The following is a 21,844-nucleotide window of genomic DNA, read 5'->3' as shown; positions in this document are numbered from 1 at the left end:
GCAGACTTGCCAGTTTCACTGTCCCGACTCCTGCAACTCTCAACGTCTTTCCATCAGCCTGTTGGATCTCCCCATTTTGAGGCATGAAGGAAATAAACAGGTGACGATCCTTCGTTATGTGCCTTGTCACTCCAGAATCCACAATAAATCTGCCTTTGACTTTTGGAGAAGCATTGCCAGCAAACAAAGCCTTGTTTTTCACTGGCCTGGGTTTTTCACCCCCCTTCTGCTTCTGGCCACCTGCAGGCTTCTTCTTTTGTTTAGCTCCAGCCTTTGGGCAATATCTCTGAATATGACCTTGGTTTCCACATTTCCAGCACTTCACAGCTGCCAATGCCTTGGCTCCCCGTGGAAGCTGGAATGCTGGCCCACACTGCTCCCCTGAAGCACACAAGCTGGTTCAGCTGCATTCCTCCTATCATATTCGTTTTGCAAGGTCGCCAAAACTTTTGTAGCAGTGAGGTCCTGCGCAGGAAGAGTTGCCAGCTGACTTGCCACAGCATGATAGATCTCATCCAGGGAGACCAGGATAAGGATTGCAAACAGACTCAGGCATATTAAAACCTCTATGAATCAATTCCTTTCTGAGATGCTGCAAATGCAAAACGTGGGCTCCAAGGTCTTCCCCTGGCTCCAAATGCTTCCTGTGCAGCTTTTTGAAGTAAAGCAACACAGACCCAGCCTCTTGTCAGGGATGACAGGCCAGAAGCCCTTCCCACATCTCATGCGAGCTGGCCTTGCCAGCCAGGGTGATTAACTCTTCAGGAGCTACTGAGAGCAAAATCACTCCCATGGGTCTTGAATCTTGTGCCACCCATTAATCTGTCAGAGGCACAGGGGGGTCCTCAGAAACAGTGTGCCACAGACCAAGCCTTCTCATCTGGCCCTCACAGTACCTTGCCCAGGTCTGATAATTGTGGCCATTAAGCTTTGGGCACAGAGCCCCAACGGAGGCTTGTAAAAGATCCATCCCAGCTCTTTACTTCAGCCGTGAGCCTTATTCCCTTCAAGGGCTCCTTATCTTTAGCACGTCGTAAATCAGATGTAGCTTGCTTCCACGGCACAGAAAAGCCTCGCTTTTCCACATACCTCTGTTGCTATTGCTGCCAGGATCTCAGCAGGAATCAGCAGTCTAACTCTCCTGTAAGTGCTGTGAATCTGGGCCCGAAACCTATTGTTGGGATACTGCCAGGGAGACGGAGGCATCAGGCAGGCCCCCAGTTGTCTCCGGAGGATCACCGATCTCCCGTGGAACAGCATCAGTCAATTAGCAACACGAGCCTCAGAGTCATTCCAAGACCCGTGCACACCCTTTCAGCAGATTCTCCGTAATGAAAGATGCAGACAGGAGAGCATATTTACAGCTTTATTCAATGTAGTTCAGAACAAAGGAAAAACATGACGGCTTGCCTCCGTGTCCAGGAAAAACAGCCAGAATACAAAAGCTATGTACAATGGAAGTTCCCAGCAGACAGTGCTTGGAGTAAACAGGCATGTGATACACAACAATCATGCCTGACCCTTTTAAGGTGAAATGGAACTATATCCTAACAGTTAACAGGAATTTTGGATTATATCTAGCTAGGAAATGTATTATAAGAAACCTTACTTCTGAAGATGATCAGTGTCGATCCTAGAACCCTAGAATAAGGGATGTAGAGAGAAATGCTCATTTTATAGTTGTTTTGCCACCACCTAGTGACCAAATTCCTCAAAGGCATAAATTAAAATACTCTGTATGACATCTCAGCATAATCACCTGAGGACATACAGCCTGTGAATTTATTTCACTTTCTACTATTCATCTTTAATTAGTTTCTAACAGAAGTTGCCCCTCCCAATTCAGCTCACAATTCAGGAGGAATTTACCTAGAGACCACCTTTCCTCCAACCAGCCTTCTGAAAGCCTCTTTTACCTCCTTGTTTCTCAGACTGTAGATGAGTGGATTCAGCATAGGTATTGCAAGGGTGTAAAAGACAGAGATGATTTTGTCTTGCTCCACTGAATACTTTGAACTGGGCCTTAAGTACATGAAAGCTCCTGTTGCATAGAATATGGTGACAGCCATAAGGTGGGAGGCACAGGTGGAGAACGCTTTATGTCTGCCCTCAGCTGACCTGATCCGAAGGATGGCAATAAGTATGTATGTGTAAGAGATGGAAATGGCCAATATAGTTACCAATATAAGTGCTGCTGAGAAGGCGAAATGAAAAATATCAATGACTGTTGTGTCTGAGCAGGACAGCTTTAGGATTGGGGGCTCATCACAGAAGAAGTGGTTGATGATGTTGGAACGACAAAAGGACAAATTAAATATAAGGGAAGTGTGGACCACTGCATTCACACAACCTGTTACATAGGAACCAGCCACAAGCAAATAACAGAGCTTCCTGGACATGAGAGCAGTATACAACAGTGGGTTGCAGATAGCAATGAAGCGGTCATATGCCATCACACCCAGCAGGCAGCACTCACAGGATACAGCAATGCAAAAGAAGAAAAACTGCAGGGCACAGCCAGTGAAGGAAATGGTTTTGCTTTCTGCCACAAAGGTAATCAGTGTCCTGGGAGCAATTACAGTGGAATAACCAATATCCAAAAGTGACAGGCTGCTGAGGAAAAAATACATGGGAGTGTGGAGCCTGGAGTCAACCCTGATTAATGTTACCATGCCAATGTTCCCCACCAGGGTCAACAAGTAAATCAGTAAGAACAATATGAAGAGAATAAACTGCAGACTCTTGTTATCTGTGAATCCAAGCAAAACAAATTCAGTAATTGTGGTGAAGTTTCCTTCTGACATTGTCACAAGTTGTATTCTCCTGTGTAAATAGAAATATGAGAAAAAAGTTGAAATAGTATTAGCTCCACAACCAAAAGTAGTTTCAGGAGACCCTACATTTAAGTTGCAAGGAACAGTGATGTAGCATGGGTTGCCAGTACCTGTGGCCACATAGGGAAGGGGGGTGTGGAGAAAGGGAAATGGATAGAGTATGCATGCACATTAACTGCCTAACAGCATCTGTGTCACCCAGGAGATCACAGCCACAGAGATAAGAATAGAAGAGTCGTTCCATTGTCTGGAGAGGTCACTTCCTTTTTCACATGGGGAAGCCATTTTCTTTTTTTCTTTTATTAATTTTATAATAACAAAAAGAAAAAAACCCAATCATAAAAAACATCACAATCAAAATCATACATCTTAATTGACTTCCCTCCAACTCCCCCTCCTGGTTCAATTTTCTATACTTATTTATACACTTATCCCTTTTTTAAGGAAAGGGGGGGAAAGAGAAATTGTTTGCTATGTCCAGTTATATTTTATTAGTTTGTTTTGCCAATCTCTTTCATCTTCTTTGGTGGTGGCTTCTTCCTTCTATAGGGATGGGCTGGTCTGGCGTCCGTTCTCAGATGCAGGAACAAAGTCTTTTGCATGGTAAATCCATTAAGTCCTGTACCTTCCAGGATCTTAGCTTCATTTTTTTTAAAACAAAAGTCATTTTCAACATTTTCTTCAAATCTTTATATACCGCTTCCCAGGCTTTCTTAATAATTTTACATTGTCACCACATATGGTGGGCTCTCATACCCTTTACCCACGCTTCCTGCATCATCTCTATCACCGTCCAAGCTTCCCAGATCAATGTACACATGATATCATTTTTTTGTAATAGGCCGTCCTTGTTCTTCCTTGTATTTCCCTCAAACCTCGCACAGCCACATAGATAAGAAAAGAAGAGTTGTTCCCTTGTCTGGAGAGGTCACTTCCTTTTTCACATGGGGAAGCCATTTTCAAGGGAGCCCAGCAACGGAAGTGCACAGCAGTACTGAGGCAGCACAGGGTGTTGAAATTTTACACCTCTAACAATTTTGCACCCAGGGAAGCCGTCCCTGTGGCCCTCCACACACTTTGCCGCTGGAGAGGAATGTCAATGAGATGCTTAACGTTTCCTCCTCCAATCTAAACCCCTCAGATATAAGCTTCAGAAACTCCTAATGTTTGTCAAAAAGAAGATATGAGCACTCCTGAATTCTTCTCTGGCTCTTGCCCCAAGGGCCCTGTATGTAAATTGGGATTCTTCCCCATCACTGTGCAGTCTGCTTGTGTCAAGTTGCCAGGAGGGGTTTGGTTATAAAACACATAGCCTCTTTCAGCCTTCGTCAAGGTTTTGTAGAAAGCTCTTGTGCTGGCCATTGGCTCCCACTAGTGACCAGTGCCACCACTTACTCACCAAAACCAGCACCATTTGCTGCGCCTAATACCCATTTTTTATTTTTAAAACATCCTTCAAATGCTGGCCACTTCTTGCTATGTCACTGCAGCAAACCTCCTCAATCCCCCTTAAGTTAAGGTTCCTGCATCTTTCCCCCATCTTTTCCCTTTTAAAAAAAGAATTCACTATCAAATCTTGCTGCAACTTGGGTCAATGGAATCTAAAAACAAGGCAGAATTGGGTTGATGTTCTGCAGTATGCTGTTTGCCCTGGTGTTCCCCATATTCATTTGTAAGGCTGCTGTGGAAAATAATGAAGCACCGTCATACCATGGATCTCAAACGCCTCGGCTCCCGAACAAATTGGCTTCTAAACAATCGAAACGCATAAGTGAGTGTTCCGGTTTTCGAATGATTTTTGGAAGCCGAACATACAGCACGGCTTTCGTGGCTTCCAATTGGCTGCAGGATGCTCCTGCAGCCAATTGGAAGCTACGCTTTGGTTTTTGAATGGTTCCAGGAGTCAAATGGATTCTTTTCGAGAACCAAGGTACAATGCAAATTGCCCTTTAGCAGGCAAGCTATCTTCCATTTGCTCATAAACATGTTTGTTGGATGGAGGTCATAAAGAGAGAATGCAAAAATATTGTTACTGAGTGTTAACTCGCTCCCTTCAATGCCCAGATATGAAAATGTGTCTCTCACTTCAATCTGAGTTTTCCCCCTTTTTGGTTGAATCCAGCTGCAGTACCAGATAAAAAAACATTAAGCAAATAAACTGCTTATCTGGTGATTTTAAATCTCCATTTCTGAATTCCTTATTACAATCACACAAAACTTGTAAGAAAGATCTAGTGCAGCATCATCAGAAGTCAACCTCCCCAGCTTTTGTGAAAAGAAACCAAGCTAAATTCCCAAAAAATTCCTTGCTTGCAGAGAATGGAACTGTCCATAGATATCATCTGGCTGCCAAAAATAAAATATCCTAAGCACCCTGAGAATAAATCAGGCTAGGAGTCTTACCTGTGAAGAGGACAGATGTCATTCCTAAAGCCCCAAAGTTAGGCATATTGATAGATAGGCTAATTTTATAGTTGTGAGGTAGCTGCAGTAGATAAAGAATTACCGTATTTTTTGCACCATAACACTCACTTTTTTCCTCCTAAAAAGTAAGGGGAAATGTCTGTGCGTGTTATGGAGGGAATGCCTACGGGTGGCATGCCTACGGATTTTCCTCCTCTAAAAACTATGTGCGTGTTATGGTCGAGTGCGTGTTATAGAGCGAAAAATACGGTACTTCCTCTGCAGTATGTTGACACCCTTCATTTGCACATAAACCTGTTTGCTGGATCAGTGCAAAAGAGGTAGAATTCAGAGATACTGTAACCAAGCAAGAACACCCTCCTCTCAATGCTTAGATTATAAATTTGCTTCCGGAGAAATGCACTGTTGATAAATTTGACTGCTAGTGGGGAGTTTAACAGGAATTTTGGATTATATCTGGCTAGGAAATGTAAGAAACCTTACTTGTGAAGATGATCAATGTCGATCCTAGAGCCCTAGAATAAGGGATGTAGAGAGAAATGCTCATTTTATAGTTGTTTTGCTACCACCTAGTGACCATGTAGCACCCTGCTTGTGGTTAACGCTTAGCTGGAATGAAATATTCAACGCAGCAATAGAGAAATTAAAATAATTATTTATTTGTCAGACAAATAAATGAGAGGCACAGTGGTATATGGTTACCAAGCTCTGGCCTGGCCTCCTGCCATTATGGCCAGCACTTATATTCCCTTAATCCAGCCCCCTTTGCTCCTCCTTTGGCTGCCTCTGTCCAATCAGCCTGGTTGGATTTCCTATTGGCTGATTGCTATAACCAATCCTAAAAGATACACCCATATCCTCCTGTCCTTATATGGAACACAAAGAGCTATATATTGTTACATCTATAAATGACAAATAAGTAGTAATATATCTTACATGTGTCTCAACAAGGAATCTTAATTACCAGCTCACCTCTTGCCCTCCTTGCCCTATTGCCTTCTAAAACAAATGGTTAATCTTAAATTTTTATCTTAAACATATGTCAAGGATCTTGAGTTTCACATCAACATTGAAAGATCTCCTTCATTTGAAGGTTTCTAAACAAATGCCTGACAGCTATATATCAGGACTGCTTGGATGGCGTCTTCCTGTCTGGCAGGGGGGGCTAGGCTGGTAGCTGACTTAATTTCAGGATAAATACAACTCTTACAACTATATGAAATAAGAATCTAGCATTTGTTAAATCCTTTGCATAATTACATTTAAGCAAATATATTTAATACATAACATAGGTAGCCTTTTAAAAGGAATAAGGCCTTTGTAAAGTAGAAAAGGAACTCAGTAAAAAGGAACACAGTAAAAAACCGCTTTAAAAGAAGCCTCTTCAGTTCACACACCCCCCTTCAGCCAGCTGCTTTTCCCATTAGCTCTTCCCAACATTTATTGCCCTCTAACTTTCTCAGTTTAAGAAAGAAACAGCTTTTAAAAAGGACTTCCCAAAAATGCTCTCTTTCTGCCAGCTAAATGCTTCTCCATTTGGTCTTTAACCTTAGAAAGAAGATCTGGCTCATTTTACTGGGAGGCACATTGGTATTATTTTACTATTTACCAACTATTAATTATATTTATCTCTGCCTTTTTTATCTTCTGTAACATGTAGGGTCAGTGTCCTCACTCAGTCTGTAATTCCAGCTTTTACGACTTTGAGAATTGTTTTCTGCTATAAATCAAGGGGCCCCTTGTCTAGGAGGAAAACATTGCCTGTGTTCTTTAAACAGCTGGCCTTCTGCCTGGCATGAAACATTTGAAAATCTAAGCCCATTTAATTTAGGAACCTGATCAAGATATAAGCCAATATAAGCCTTGATTAAAAATGCAGTCTATATTCAGATGCCACATTCCCCCCTTTCAAGCTCAAGGACCTTCATCCCAAGTGTCCTTGATAGCTTGACCTTCATCATATTCCTGAGGTAAAGCTCTGTATAGGGCCATGATATGAGGTAGAGTTTCATTCGAAATCATCTTGCTAATTGTACTTCTAAAACATGAAATGATACATGGCATCATACATAAAACCATTACCACTACTGTCAAGAAAAACAAGCAAGACAATAGTATCCCTTTGAGTCCTGTGACATTAGGTAACCAATTGGTGAGCCATCCCATATCCCATCCTTCCCATGTTTGTACTGGGACATGTGCTATATTCTCCATCTTTGTGGCCAACACACGGATTGCCTCACCATTATCTGAAATGTTAAAGCAACAGGCATTCCCTGTCAAGTTCAAGACTCCACATAGGCCTCCCTGCTTGGCAAGTACATAATCCATTCCCATTTTCAGCTGCAAAATGGCGGCTCTACTTTCATCCAACTGTTGTGCAATAAGTCTCAAACTCTGGGCCGTTGCATTGGTTACAAGTTCCACTACTGCTTGCAATCGAATTATTCTGTTTAGATTATAAATAGGATCCCGTGCCCCTTGTATGAGCTCACCAGGATTCCAGGAGGCGGGATCATAATAGACTATAATGCGCTCTGGTGGCCAATCATCAGTATCGCTCCAACTTTGGGTACTTCCTCCTGCTATACGAGAAATATCAGCGTTTCTTCGTGTACGCTTGGCCAAATTAGTGGGCATAATCCACATTGGTGGTAATACCCATCCCAGGAAACAAGTCCCACTCCATTTGGAGGGGAGTTTCTTGTATGCCCATTCTCCACATATCCACCACAACCATCGGGTCTGAGGTTTTTGGTACGTGGAGTACAGAAGGCGAAATATCAAAAGAGGTAGAGAGTTCACAGTGCAGTATGTTAGATTGCCTTTTTCTGTCACAGTTATGTTCCATACCACTTTCCATGCATGAATAAAAGGAGGTGCACAGGGCAAGGTATTCCGAGTTCGATAGGTAGTACCGTGTGCCCAGGTATGACTATTCTTAATATAATCCCAAGTATAGTGACAATGAGAAGAGCCTATCATGGTAGAATCAGCTGCATCTGATGATTTATGTACACAGAATTCCCCTTGTACAGGTATAACTCGTAATGGTTTAGTTGAGTTCCATCCGGGGAAATTCTGTATTTCTGTTTGGTGTGGCATTTCGCTTACCATACCAATGGCATCTAATGGTATCGGTAATAAGGGCATACCTCCCTCTGAATCATCTGGCCCAAGAGAGCAAACAAGGCAATTGGTCCTATTTGCAACATTGGCTACCATTTCAGCTAAACCTACCCACATATTGTGGTCATGGCGGAATCCATATTTAGCAAATTTGGTCAGATTCAAGGACCCTTCCCCTTCCCAAGGGATCAGGATTAATAATAAAATCATGTTGATGTCTAGCATATGCATTCCTTCCACAAAAGATTACCTTATTGTGATAGCAAATAAATATTAGTCCCAATATAATTCCCCCAGTGACAGAAATGGGGAACCACCAAGACCAAAACATATATCCCGAGGATCCCCAATGAGTAATATCTCTGTTAATTGTTCCACAAGGGGGGGCAGTCAATTAATTGTATAAGAGAATCTTTCCATTCACAATCGCTGGTTCAGATGCTCCTCAAGCTTCAGGCGTGCGCAGGTCAGCCAGCTTCCAGGTTGTGGCTGCAGCAGGCCGGTCGTCTAATGTTGCCCGTGACCTAGCCCGTTCCCAGTAGGGCTAGATACAGGGGTTTTTGGAGAGAGTCAGTTTAAGAGGATTAGAGGGGTCACCTTTGCACGTCCAACTGCCTTCGGACTTCTTCAAACGGGAGTGATGAATCCAGGGGGTCACCTCAGCTACCTTCACCGCTGTTGGAGTAGAGAGCAAGACGGTGTAAGGTCCACGCCACTTAGGTGCAAGTGGATCACGTTTCCACTCTTTCACCCATACGCTATCGCCAGCCTGGAACTGATGAATCGGCTCGGCAATGCTGCACGGCGTGCGCTCGAGGGCCCACCTGTTAAGAGAAACAAAAACACGGGAGAGAGATTGCACTTGCCCCTGTGTCACATGGTCTCCTATTTGTTTAAGATCAGCTGAAATATCCTGAACAAAGGAGGGCGGTCTCCCATACAGGAGCTCAAAAGGTGACAACTTAAGTCTTTTTGTGGGTGCACACCGAACACGAAACAGTGTTATGGGTAACACATCTACCCATCCCAATCCCGTTTCCTGGGTTAATTTTGCCAATTGGGTTTTCAGAGTCCGATTCATTCTTTCAGTTTTCCCTGAACTCTGAGGCCTATAGGCTGCATGCAGTCTCCATTTCACTTGTAGGACTCGACATACTTCTTGTACTACTTGATCAATGAACGCTGGCCCATTATCACTTCCAATGCATCTAGGTAATCCAAACCTCGGGATCAATTCAGTGAGGAGTCTCTTAGTTACCTCTCGTGCCTTTTCAGTTCGGGTGGGAAAAGCTTCAACCCATCCGGTAAGAGTATCTACAAACACAAGGAGATACTTGAATCCCTTAGAAGGGACCAGCTCTGTGAAGTCCACAATTAGGCTTTCCATGGGGACATATCCCACATGTTGGATTCCAGGAGGTTGTACCGGTCCCTGCCTGGGATTGTTTTTAGCACAAAGAACACATTTCTGTGAAATGCAAGTTGCTAATTGTGATAGATTAATAATATACAACTTCCGACTGAGACTCTCTCTGGTTGCAGTACCGCCAAGGTGAGTAGATTCATGATAATTTCTTACAATTGTGCCTGCTAGATGATGAGGTACATAAATCCTATTGTCCGGCAGGATCATCCAACCGTCCTTCACAACCGCTCCTTCCTGTTCAGCCCACTTCCTCTCTTCTGGGGTATAGTGAGGTTTAACTTCTTCTGGAACTACCTCTGGTATGAGGGCTGCTATAAATCCTCCCACAGGCTTTTGGGCTGCCTCTCGGGCTGCTTTGTCAGCAGCATGATTTCCTCTGGTTATTGGATCCCTTCCTCGTCCATGACCTTTGCAGTGCATTACAGCAATCTGTTCTGGAGCCCATACTGCTTCCAACAGGATTTCTACTTCAGGTCCATATTTCAAGGCCTTCCCGTGGGCTCCTATTAGACCTCTTTCTTTCCATAGAGCTCCATGTGCATGCAGGGTTAAGAAGGCATATTTAGAATCAGTATAGATGTTTGCCTTACACCCGGCTGCCAATTGCAGAGCTCTAGTTAAACCTATAAGTTCAGCTTTTTGTGCTGAGGTGCCAGCAGGCAAAGCTTCAGCTTCCACAACTTCCTCATTGGTGACCACAGCATATCCTGCTCGTCTGGCACCTTCATGCAGGTAACTGCTACCATCAGTATAATATACAACATCTGGATTTTTCAATGGTTCATCTTTCAGATCGGGTCTACTGGAATAAACTTCATCCATTACTTGGAGACAATCATGTGATTCTTCATCATCTACCTCTGGTAGGGGCAGCAAAGTCGCTGGATTGAGCATATTCACTACTCGTAGATGAATCCTGGGATTTTCACACAATAGGCCTTGGTACCTAGCCATCCTTGGGTTCGTTAGCCAATAACTACCCTTATATTCCATGAGCGTCAGAACAGCATGAGGTACATTCACATACATCATCTGGCCGAAGGTAAATTTATCAGCTTCTTTGACAAGGCTTGCAGTGGCTGCTACTGCCCTTAGGCATGGAGGCCATCCTTTTGCTACTGAGTCCAATTGTTTTGACAAATAAGCTACTGGACGGTTCCAACTTCCTAATCTCTGGGTCAGGACTGCTGCTGCAATCCCATTCTGTTCATGTACATACAGCTGAAAGGGTTTTTCCGAATTAGGCAGTCCAAGGGCTGGGGCCTCCATAAGTCGTTGTTTGATAACTAAAAAGGCTTGTTGCTGCTCAGGTCCCCATACGAATGGGTCCTTTTCTGCACCTCGAGTGCTTTCATGTAAGGGCTTGGCCAGACTGCTGAAATCAGGTATCCATAGTCTACAAAACCCTGCTGTTCCCAGGAATCCTCTGAGTTGTTTCCTTGTGGTAGGTTCCTTGATAAGGCAAATAGCTTCTTTCCTCTCTGGCCTCAATGCTCGTTGTTGGTGTGAGATGTCAAAGCCCAAATATTTGACCTTTTCTAAACATAACTGTGCCTTTTTCTGGGAAACTCGGTAGCCAGCTTCCCAGAGCAAGTGGAGCAGTTCCTCTGTACCTTCTTTACAGGTATCAAAATCCTTTGCTGCTAGTATAAGGTCATCTACATATTGCAGAACCACCTTTTCTCCAGGTATTGAGGGGTAACTTGTTAGATCCTTCGCCAAGGCAGTGCCAAATAAAGTTGGGGAATTTTTGAATCCCTGGGGCAATCTCGTCCAGGTTAGCTGGCCTTTTGTTCCTGTTAAAGGGTCTTCCCACTGGAAGGCAAATATAGGTTGGCTCTGTGGTGCCAGCCGGCAACAGAAGAATGCATCTTTCAAGTCCAATACAGTAAAAAATGTTGCTTCTGGTGGGATCAAACTCAGCAAGGTATATGGGTTTGGTACATTTGGGTGCAAGGTCTCGATAGCCTGGTTTACGAGCCTCAAGTCCTGCACTGGCCTGTATTCATCTGTTCCAGGTTTTCGAACAGGCAAAAGGGGTGTGTTCCATTCTGATTGGCAGGGCTTAAGCAGACCATATTTTAATAGGCGGTCCAAATGTTTCTGGATGCCCTCTGCTGCTCGCCGGGGTAAAGGATATTGCTTTACAGATACAGGGGTAGCCATAGGTTTTAAGGTTACTACAATTGGAGCTATATTCTTGGCCATTCCTGGTGGGCTATTTTCGGCCCATACTCCTGGTGGCACCTGTAGAGTTCGGAGGAGCTTGTTTAACTCTGTATCCAATGTGGGTTGGACTTGCAGGGCTGACATTAGGCGCCATGATTGTTCCTTAGGTACTGAGAGGGAAATTATTCCTACTGCCTTTGATGGCAGTTTCATTTCTGGACCTCGAGGAGTGAAGGTGATTTGGGCCTGCAATTTGGACAGCATATCTCTACCTAAGAGAGGTATTGGACACTCAGGTATATACAAAAACTGATGGGTTAAACGATGTCCCCCAATCTGGCATTCCAAAGGTTGGAGGAAAGACCTCTTAGCTGACTGACCAGTGGCACTTTTAATGACTACACTTTTGGATGCCTTTTTCTGCAATAGTTCTGGGAGTACTGAGTATTCAGCCCCAGTATCAATCATAAAGTCTATTAAATGGCTTCCTAATTGAATCGTGACCGTGGGCTCCTGGAAGCCTAACTTTATGGAGTCCGGTCGTTCCTAGTCTTGGGTAAAATCCTCCTCTGCCAGTCCAATGACATTGTCCCTACTCCGTACTTGTCCAGGTCTCTGATATCTTCCATCTCGGATCATTCCCCGTCCCCGTCCCTGGTTTCTTAGGCCGGAGCCTGGGCCTGGGCCTGGGCGTACTTCTTCCAACCTCAGGGGTTCAGGACATTCCCGCTTCCAATGACCCTCCTTCTTGCAATTCACACATTGATTCCTTCCCAGTGGTGGATTCCTTCCCCGCCCTCTTCCTCCATTTAAGGGGCGGTAGTCTTGCTTCACTGCTGTGGCTAGCATTACCATCTTTTCCTTCTGCCACTTCTTCTTCTCTTGCTTCTCAGCCTCATCCCTATTCCGATAAACTCGGCGTGCAATGGCCATAATTTGGCTCATCAGCATCCCTTCCCATCCTTCTGATTTCTGAATTTTCTTACGAATGTCAGAAGCGCACTGGGCCACAAATGTAGCAGTAATCATTCTGCTGTTTTCAGGGGCTTCAGGGTCAAAAGGAGTCCATATACGATAGGCTTCTTGCAGCCTCTCTAAAAAGTCTCCTGGACTCTCATTTGGTTTCTGTTCTACCTCTGAGACTTTAGACATATTAGTGGGCTTCTGGCATGCCCTGCGGATACCTTGCACAAGCGTCTGGCGGTAAGTGGTAAGTCTGGCCAGGTGAATTGCATTGTTTGGATCCCAATTAGGATCTTCCAAGGGAAAGTTGTCTTGGAGATGACGGTCAATATTAAAAATATTTCCCACTCTGGCCTGCTCACGCAAATATATCTGTGCCTTTTCAATTATGTCTCTCCTTTCCTCAGTGGTGAACAGAGTATTCAGGAGCTGGCGGCAATCTGTCCAAGTAGGACTATGAGTATTTATTATTGAAGTCACCAAGTCCATCATAGCCTGAGGTTTTTCTGCGAAAGATGGGGTGTGTGTTTTCCAATTCATCAGATCCGTAGTTGTGAATGGAATGTACTGGAGGGTCGAAGTTCGAGGTGGCCGTGGTCCGAGTTGCCCGTTAACCAGCACAGGCTCCTCAAGTGCATCAAATACTCTTCTGAGAGGGGCTACTACGTGATCTTTCTCTTCGCTTTGCTCTAGGGGCCTCAAATCATAGGGGATGGTATTTGTCCCAAGGCGTTCTTTTAGCAGCCTTATACGCCTGGCTGTATTGCTTGCTGACCGATTAAGGTCTCCCTGTAGCTTCTGTAATAATTCTCTAGGACTTGGATGTACAGGGGTTTGGGGTAGGCAATCAGTTGTTCCACTAAAAGAGACTGTAGATGGAGTTCTACTGGGACTCACAGATGGAATAACCACTTCTGCTTGGGCTTCATTATAGGCCTCCAATGCCTCCTGAAGATATTTATCATAATCTATCAAGGAATCAAGTTCTGTGACTCCAGCCCCATTATTCATTCCACTTTCTTGCCTTGGGGTTACAACTGGTGGAGTGTTTGGATTAGGCTCCCTTCGATGTGGAGCATAGGGTGGAGGTGGAAGCAGCTCTTCCTCTGGTCCCTCAAAAATGGGTTTGAGTTTATTTGGCAAGATTCCTTTCCTAGCTTCGGCTTTTACAGCCAATAATTTGCATTGTTGGACTTTGCATTCCCTTATCCATGGAGGATTTTTATTTAATGTGCTCAGCCAAGAATCTATATATGAAAATTGTTCTGGGCACCCTCCAGTTTCTTTGGCGATGTTAGACCAAAGTTTGCTTACTAAATTTATATCAAAGGTTCCTTGAGATGGCCATTCAGTATTTTGCTTCGGCCACTCTAATTCACATAACGTTCTCAGGCGCTCTGGCGTCATTTTGACTCCATACGCCCCTGAGAAGGCTTTCTTAAAATTATTTAACATACATTCAAGAGGTGTATTTTCCCCCTTTGAACCCCCAACTCCCATTGTATGGCCCTGTGAAGTATCCACTCAGTCACTCACACACACGCTTCGTGGGTTTCCTTGCCTAGTGAAGTCGCCTTACTAGGAACCGAAGTACTGCCCACTCCACACTCAGGTCAGCTACAGATTGCTCTGTACTTTCTCACACATACAATGCACTAGATACTTCACCACACTCTACCTCCCAACTTTCCTTTCCCTACACCAGATCACCATCTGATGTACCCAACCACCTAGCATACTCAGTTCCCACTTACTGAGACGCAGAAGTTTGATCAAGACTTCTCTTCCTCCCAATTAATTGGAGGGCCAAAAATCCCTTTGTGCACTTACCCTTGGTTGGTTCCGTTTCCCCCCGGTCCGTCGCCGCCAGTGAGCAGGGTATCAGACAGACGAGACTTCTGCGTTCCCCCTGGAAAAATTTACCAGTGCGCGCTGGGTAAGCAGTTTAGAGATCCTCTCTCTTGTACCCTGCCCATTAGGGCGAAGGGGCTGCGTTCCAGCAGACCACTTATCCGAGTCACAGGAGCACCATAAAATGTAGCACCCTGCTTGTGGTTAACGCTTAGCTGGAATGAAATATTCAACGCAGCAATAGAGAAATTAAAATAATTATTTATTTGTCAGACAAATAAATGAGAGGCACAGTGGTATATGGTTACCAAGCTCTGGCCTGGCCTCCTGCCATTATGGCCAGCACTTATATTCCCTTAATCCAGCCCCCTTTGCTCCTCCTTTGGCTGCCTCTGTCCAATCAGCCTGGTTGGATTTCCTATTGGCTGATTGCTATAACCAATCCTAAAAGATACACCCATATCCTCCTGTCCTTATATGGAACACAAAGAGCTATATATTGTTACATCTATAAATGACAAATAAGTAGTAATATATCTTACATGTGTCTCAACAAGGAATCTTAATTACCAGCTCACCTCTTGCCCTCCTTGCCCTATTGCCTTCTAAAACAAATGGTTAATCTTAAATTTTTATCTTAAACATATGTCAAGGATCTTGAGTTTCACATCAACATTGAAAGATCTCCTTCATTTGAAGGTTTCTAAACAAATGCCTGACAGCTATATATCAGGACTGCTTGGATGGCGTCTTCCTGTCTGGCAGGGGGGCTAGGCTGGTAGCTGACTTAATTTCAGGATAAATACAACTCTTACAACTATATGAAATAAGAATCTAGCATTTGTTAAATCCTTTGCATAATTACATTTAAGCAAATATATTTAATACATAACATAGGTAGCCTTTTAAAAGGAATAAGGCCTTTGTAAAGTAGAAAAGGAACTCAGTAAAAAGGAACACAGTAAAAAACCGCTTTAAAAGAAGCCTCTTCAGTTCACACCCCCCCCTTCAGCCAGCTGCTTTTCCCATTAGCTCTTCCCAACATTTATTGCCCTCTAACTTTCTCAGTTTAAGAAAGAAACAGCTTTTAAAAAGGACTTCCCAAAAATGCTCTCTTTCTGCCAGCTAAATGCTTCTCCATTTGGTCTTTAACCTTAGAAAGAAGATCTGGCTCATTTTACTGGGAGGCACATTGGTATTATTTTACTATTTACCAACTATTAATTATATTTATCTCTGCCTTTTTTATCTTCTGTAACATGTAGGGTCAGTGTCCTCACTCAGTCTGTAATTCCAGCTTTTACGACTTTGAGAATTGTTTTCTGCTATAAATCAAGGGGCCCCTTGTCTAGGAGGAAAACATTGCCTGTGTTCTTTAAACAGCTGGCCTTCTGCCTGGCATGAAACATTTGAAAATCTAAGCCCATTTAATTTAGGAACCTGATCAAGATATAAGCCAATATAAGCCTTGATTAAAAATGCAGTCTATATTCAGATGCCACAACCAAATTCCTCAAAGGCATAAATTAAAATACTCTGTATGACATCTCTGCATAATCACCTGAGGACATACAGCCTGGGAATTTCTTTTACTTTCTACTATTCATCTTTAATTAGTTTCTAACAGAAGTTGCCTCTCTCCATTCAGCCCACAATTCAGTAGGAATCTTCACTAGTTACTTTCCTCTATCTTGTTTTAGAGCAGCCTTTCTCAACCTGTGGTTTCCCAGATGTTGTTGAACTACAACTCTCATCACCCCAGCTAGCAAGGCCAGAGCTAAGGGATGATGGGAGTTGTAGTCCAACAACATCTGGGGGCCCACAGGTTGAGAACCGCTGTTTTAGAGTAAGTTTGTTGTTTGTTGTTTCCTAAGCTATTAACACTAGTTAACAATACCAACAAAGTCATTGGGACCTGCAGGACCGAAAGGTGCTTGCAACGTGATGATTGTTAGACAGAGCCATCCAGAGCAGCTCACTTGGTAGGGCTGAGCTGCTTCATTAACAGTGCGGGTCACTCCTGGGTACGTGGGATTAGAATCTTATAAAGTTGTTATGCTGTCTAATTGCCCTCACTCAGGCATTGAGTGGGTACTATCTATGTCCAGAAAATGTCAGGGGGCAGGGAAAGGAATTCAAATTTAAATTTAAAAGTGAATATCTATAGTGGTCAAAAATGGGCAGTCAAATCCAGATGGTTCTACAGTGGTACCTCTAGTTACGAACTTAATTCGTTCCGGAGGTCTGTTCTTAACCTGAAACTATTCTTAACTAGAGGTGTGCTTTTGCTAATGGGGCCTCTTGCTGCCGCTGGAGCCGCTGGCACACGATTTCTGTTCTCATCCTGGAGCAAAGTTCTCAACTCAAGGTAACTCTTCCAGGTTAGCAGAATTTGTAACCTGAAGTGTTTGTAACCTGAGGCAGTTCTACTGTATCCATTTTGATAAAGAGACCAGGAATTGAACTGAGGAACAGTAATAATTGAACAATCTTAAATCTATTACCTGGGAATAAGTCCATCTGAATTCAACGGGCCTTACTTCTGAGCACACACAATTAGGTTTGCAGTGTCTTAGTGTACACCTGCCTTTGCCAAGAATGAAATATTGCATGAAGGTACTTTTTATCACCTTTGGTGGACGTGCCCAAAGATTAAGGCCTTCTGGGAAATGATTTATAATGAAATGAAAAAGGTACTTAAATGTACCTTTCCCAAGAAACCAGAGGCCTTCCTCTTGGGCATTGTCGGCCAATTGGTGCTAAAAGGAGACAGAATTTTTTTTATGTACGCTACAACAGCAGCAAGAGTTCTTATCACAAAGTATTGGAAGACACAAGACCTACCCACTTTGGAAGAATGGCAGATGAAAGTGATGGACTACATGACACTGGCTGAGATGACCGGCAGAATCCGTGATCGGGGGAAGGAGACGGCGGAAGAAGATTGGAAGAAATTTAAAATTTATCTTAAGGACTATTATAAACTTGATGAATTTTAAAATGTCGAGGCTTTGAGAATGAAAGGGTTACAGCGATATAAGATTAGATTTAAGGAAAGACTAGGAAGACATATTTCTGATAGAACTATTTAAAAGTTGCTGAAAAACTTTGGACATTGGGATGCAGAAAGGGGGGGTATGGGGGAGTCCGAGAAAGAAGGTTTATGAAAAAAAAGTTATGAAAATTATATGTGTTTGTATGTCTTTTTTATATGTTTGTATTGTGTTAAAAAAAATTGTAAAACCAATAAAAAATTTATAAAAAAAGAATGAAATACTGCAAAGCAATTTATGTTACAATTTGAGTACACGTTAAGAAATAACAACATTCCTTGCAGAGAACTAAAGTGCATAGCTTTCACAGCAGATGTTGTTGAATGAGCGGATGGAAGGAAATCTGCTTGATAGCCTCTTTTCAAAGGTTTCTTCTGACATTGTGCTCAAAATCTTAGGCTCTACTAATCTGCCTCATCATGTTCATAAACCTGATTAGTTGGGACACAAGACAGGGCCTTTTCTACTGTGGCACACAGGTTGTAGATCACCATTCCATAGAGTTGACTACCTCTCTTTCAAGTTTTGGGTAAGCAGTGAATAACTTTTTATTTCCTCAAGCTCATTCTGAGTCTTTTCTACATCCAGCTATTCAGCATCAATGAGGCACTCCCAGGCAGAGATTGTTGGAGATACGTTATTTCTTAGTGGCACCATGTGAAGCTGTAAACGGACACATGCCAAATATATGGCAATAATGCCAGGGGCGGAGGAAGGGAGGTACAGTGAGGGCGGATCGCCCCAGGTGTCTTTGCTGAGCGGGGTGACATTTGGCAGTCGTGGGCATGCAGCACACCAAATGTTTCACTCTGGCCACATGGGCAGCTCACTTCGCCCCTGGCTGCAGGGCATGTGCGCGCTGCTCTGTGCACCCGAGCAGCTGTCCCATGCCTGGAAGGGCACCCTCCATACCCCGCCCCCCCTCGGGAGTGCGCCTGCCCTGGGCAGTGTGGGCATAGGCTCCATCTCTGAATAATGCCTTGCTGAGGAATGAGCCCATTGTATATGGTGAATGGCTTTTTAAAGATCTACATTATTAATCAGTGCTATTTTTCTAGAAAAATAGGAACTCTTTTGGAACTCAAAATGAACACCCCCTTGTTTACCTGAGGTGCCAGAACTGAGTTCCAGTAAATTCCAGGTGAAAAAAGTCCTGTTATTAATACATGCAAATAGATAATGGTCATGCTGTTCAGCCCCTCATGTGACAGATGAGGTAGCATCAAATGACTGAACCTCTAAAATGTGAGTGAGCGTTCACTGAATGTTCACTAACCCCCCGCCAAGCCAAATTGAAATGGCTTAGTTAAATGAGCTGAAGAACTAAAGTAAAGAGGCTATGTGTGTACCTAAATAGACATGGGAACAAAGGATTCAGTTTTTTGGTTGCCAAAATTTATTTATTTATTTATTATTAATAATAACATATGTTCATTGCTTTTTACAAAACTTCTGAAAAAGTGACTTACACCATACTAGAAGACAAACAGCTCATTAAACATTTAAAATTCATAACATGGAATAAAACATAACAGTAAAAGTGTTCGTCCAGCAACGCTAATAAAGAGATGAACATCGTTAAAGGCCACCATTAAAAGTCAAGCCAGGCCACTCTAATACCACATTATAAGTAAATGACAGAGAGTTCCATGTAAACCTATTTCATTCATTTATTCATGTATATGTGCACATACCATTCCATCACCCCCAGGCATTATGACACGAGACAGTAGTGGGGAGAAAGCCAATGAATAATAACTTCTAAACATTGTGATAAGATGTGCGAGGGCACCCTATTTTGGGTAGAGAGATGGGAATGCTCTATTCAGTCTCCTTACTGGGCATGACCACCATAGTTTATGCACTCGATCAAAAATGTTACTGATGCATACCTATCTCTTAGAACTCACACACATTTCAATGGGACTTGATATAAATTAATGCACAGAACAATACAAAAATGCCTGCTGAGAAATAAACCCTGTGGAGTTTAGTGTGAGGTACTCAAATTAAGAATAGAAGTGTAGCTTTAGCCTGGATCTGACTCATTGAGAAGGAAATAATAGTAATACGGACTTTGCAATAAAGGATGAAGTAAGCTGTAGGATTGGATTTATTGTTTTGAACGTTAATGTCTTTAAGAGATAATCTTTCCCCCAATCATCCTTTTGAAAGCCTCTTTTACCTCCTTGTTTCTCAGGCTGTAAATGAGTGGATTCAGCATAGGTATTGCAAGGGTGTAAAAAACAGAGATGATTTTGTCCTGTTCCATGGAATATTTTGAACTGGGCCGTAAGTACATGAAAGCAACTGTGCCATAGAAAATGGTGACAGCTGTAAGGTGGGAGGCACAGGTGGAGAAGGCTTTTCGTCTGCCCTCGGCTGAGCTGATCCGAAGGATGGCAACTAGGATGTATGTGTAAGACACAAGAATGGCCACGATAGTTACGGATACAATTGCTGTTGAGAAGCTAAAATGAATCATATCAATGACTCTTGTATCTGAACAGGAGAGCCTTAGAATAGGGACCACATCACAGAAGAAATGGTTGATGATGTTGGATCTACAAAAGGACAAAGTAAATATAAATGAAGTCTGGACCGCTGCATTCACACAACCTGTTAGATATGAGCTAGCCACAAGCAAATAACAGAGCTTTTTGGACATGAGAGCAGTATACAACAGTGGGTTGCAGATTGCAATGAAGCGGTCATATGCCATCGCACCCAGCAGGCAGCACTCACAGGATACAGCAATGCAGAAGAAGAAAAATTGCAGGGCACAGCCAGTGAAGGAAATTGTTTTGCTTTCTGCTACGAAGGTCATCAGTGTCCTGGGAGCAATGACAGTGGAATAACCAATATCTAACATTGACAGGTGGCTCAGGAAAAAATACATGGGAGTGTGGAGCCTGGAGTCAATTGTGATTAATGTTATCATGCCAATGTTCCCCACCAAGATCACCATGTAAATCAGTAAGAACACAGCAAAAAGAAGAACCTGCAGATTCTGGTTATCTGTGAATCCCAGCAAAACAAATTCAGTTATTGCGGTGAAGTTTCCGTCTGACATTTTACTAAGGTGTGCTATCTTCTGCAAATAAAAATAGGAGAACAATGATGAAATAGTATTAGATCCAAACTAGATATTACAGTGTGTACTATGTCCATCACCACCAAAAGCTTCAGGAAGCCACAATTTTAAGTCTTGAAAGAGGAGTGCAACCATTCCATTGCAATTGTCAAATACAGACAAATGACAGCTTCATGAAATGGTGTTTTACAATCAGGGAAAACAAAAAGATCATGTGTGTTGGCTGAAGACATCCCTGTACTCTCTGATGTGAGCAACACTCCCTTGTCCTCATATGAACACTGCATAGGTCAAAGAATCAACAATGGTTAATATTCTTATCTCACTGCTCCCCACTAGTATGGCAACAGAGATTACCAGGAATGTTGCGAAGTCTTATAAATGAAGTGGGGGAACTGAAGCCCTGGGTGATCAATGAATCCTACAAAACTGAACTAATTTATAATAGTATGCTTTTATTTTACTGCATAGGGATGTGGGTGGCGTTGTGGTCAAAACCACAGAGCCTAGGGCTTGCCGATATGAAGGTCGGCGGTTCAAATCCCCACAATGGGGTGAGCTCCCTTTGCTTGGTCCCTGCCCCTGCCAACCTAGCAGTTCGAAAGCATGTCAAAGTGCAGGTAGATAAATAGGCGGGAAGGTAAATGGCATTTCCGTGCGCTGCTCTGGTTTCGCCAGAAGCAGCTTAGTCATGCTGGCCACATGACCCAGAAGCTGTATGCCAGCTCCCTTGGCCAGTAAATTGAGATGAGCATGCAACCCCAGAGTCATCCATGACTGGACCTAATGGTCAGGGGTCCCTTTACCTTTACCTATTTTACTGCATATTGCTCTGAAATGCAACCCAAAAGAATGCCTGCAGCTGGATGACTACCACACTACCTTAAAACGAATTACCACA

At 43.2% G+C, this 21,844-nt stretch overlaps 2 protein-coding genes across 2 annotated transcripts; both read right to left on the bottom strand.

The window, feature by feature from the left end:
• Positions 1-1,865: 1,865 nt before the first annotated feature.
• Positions 1,866-2,804, bottom strand: LOC308573074 (olfactory receptor 5AP2-like; the record flags this gene model as incomplete). The annotated part of the gene is made up of 1 exon (XM_081169776.1): positions 1,866-2,804. The coding sequence occupies one exon, from the start codon at positions 2,802-2,804 to the stop codon at positions 1,866-1,868; it is 939 nt and encodes a 312-aa protein (XP_081025902.1).
• A 17,182-nt stretch (positions 2,805-19,986) lies between these two features.
• Positions 19,987-20,922, bottom strand: LOC308573117 (olfactory receptor 5AR1-like; the record flags this gene model as incomplete). The annotated part of the gene is made up of 1 exon (XM_081169818.1): positions 19,987-20,922. One exon carries the CDS (start codon positions 20,920-20,922, stop codon positions 19,987-19,989), a length of 936 nt encoding a protein of 311 aa, XP_081025944.1.
• Positions 20,923-21,844: the final 922 nt, after the last annotated feature.

Source organism: Podarcis bocagei (genome assembly GCF_964188305.1).
Source record: "Podarcis bocagei genome assembly, chromosome: 1".
Lineage (NCBI taxonomy): Eukaryota > Metazoa > Chordata > Lepidosauria > Squamata > Lacertidae > Podarcis > Podarcis bocagei.
Note: the sequence above shows the minus strand (reverse complement) of the source record. Positions and strands in the feature narration are given on the sequence as shown.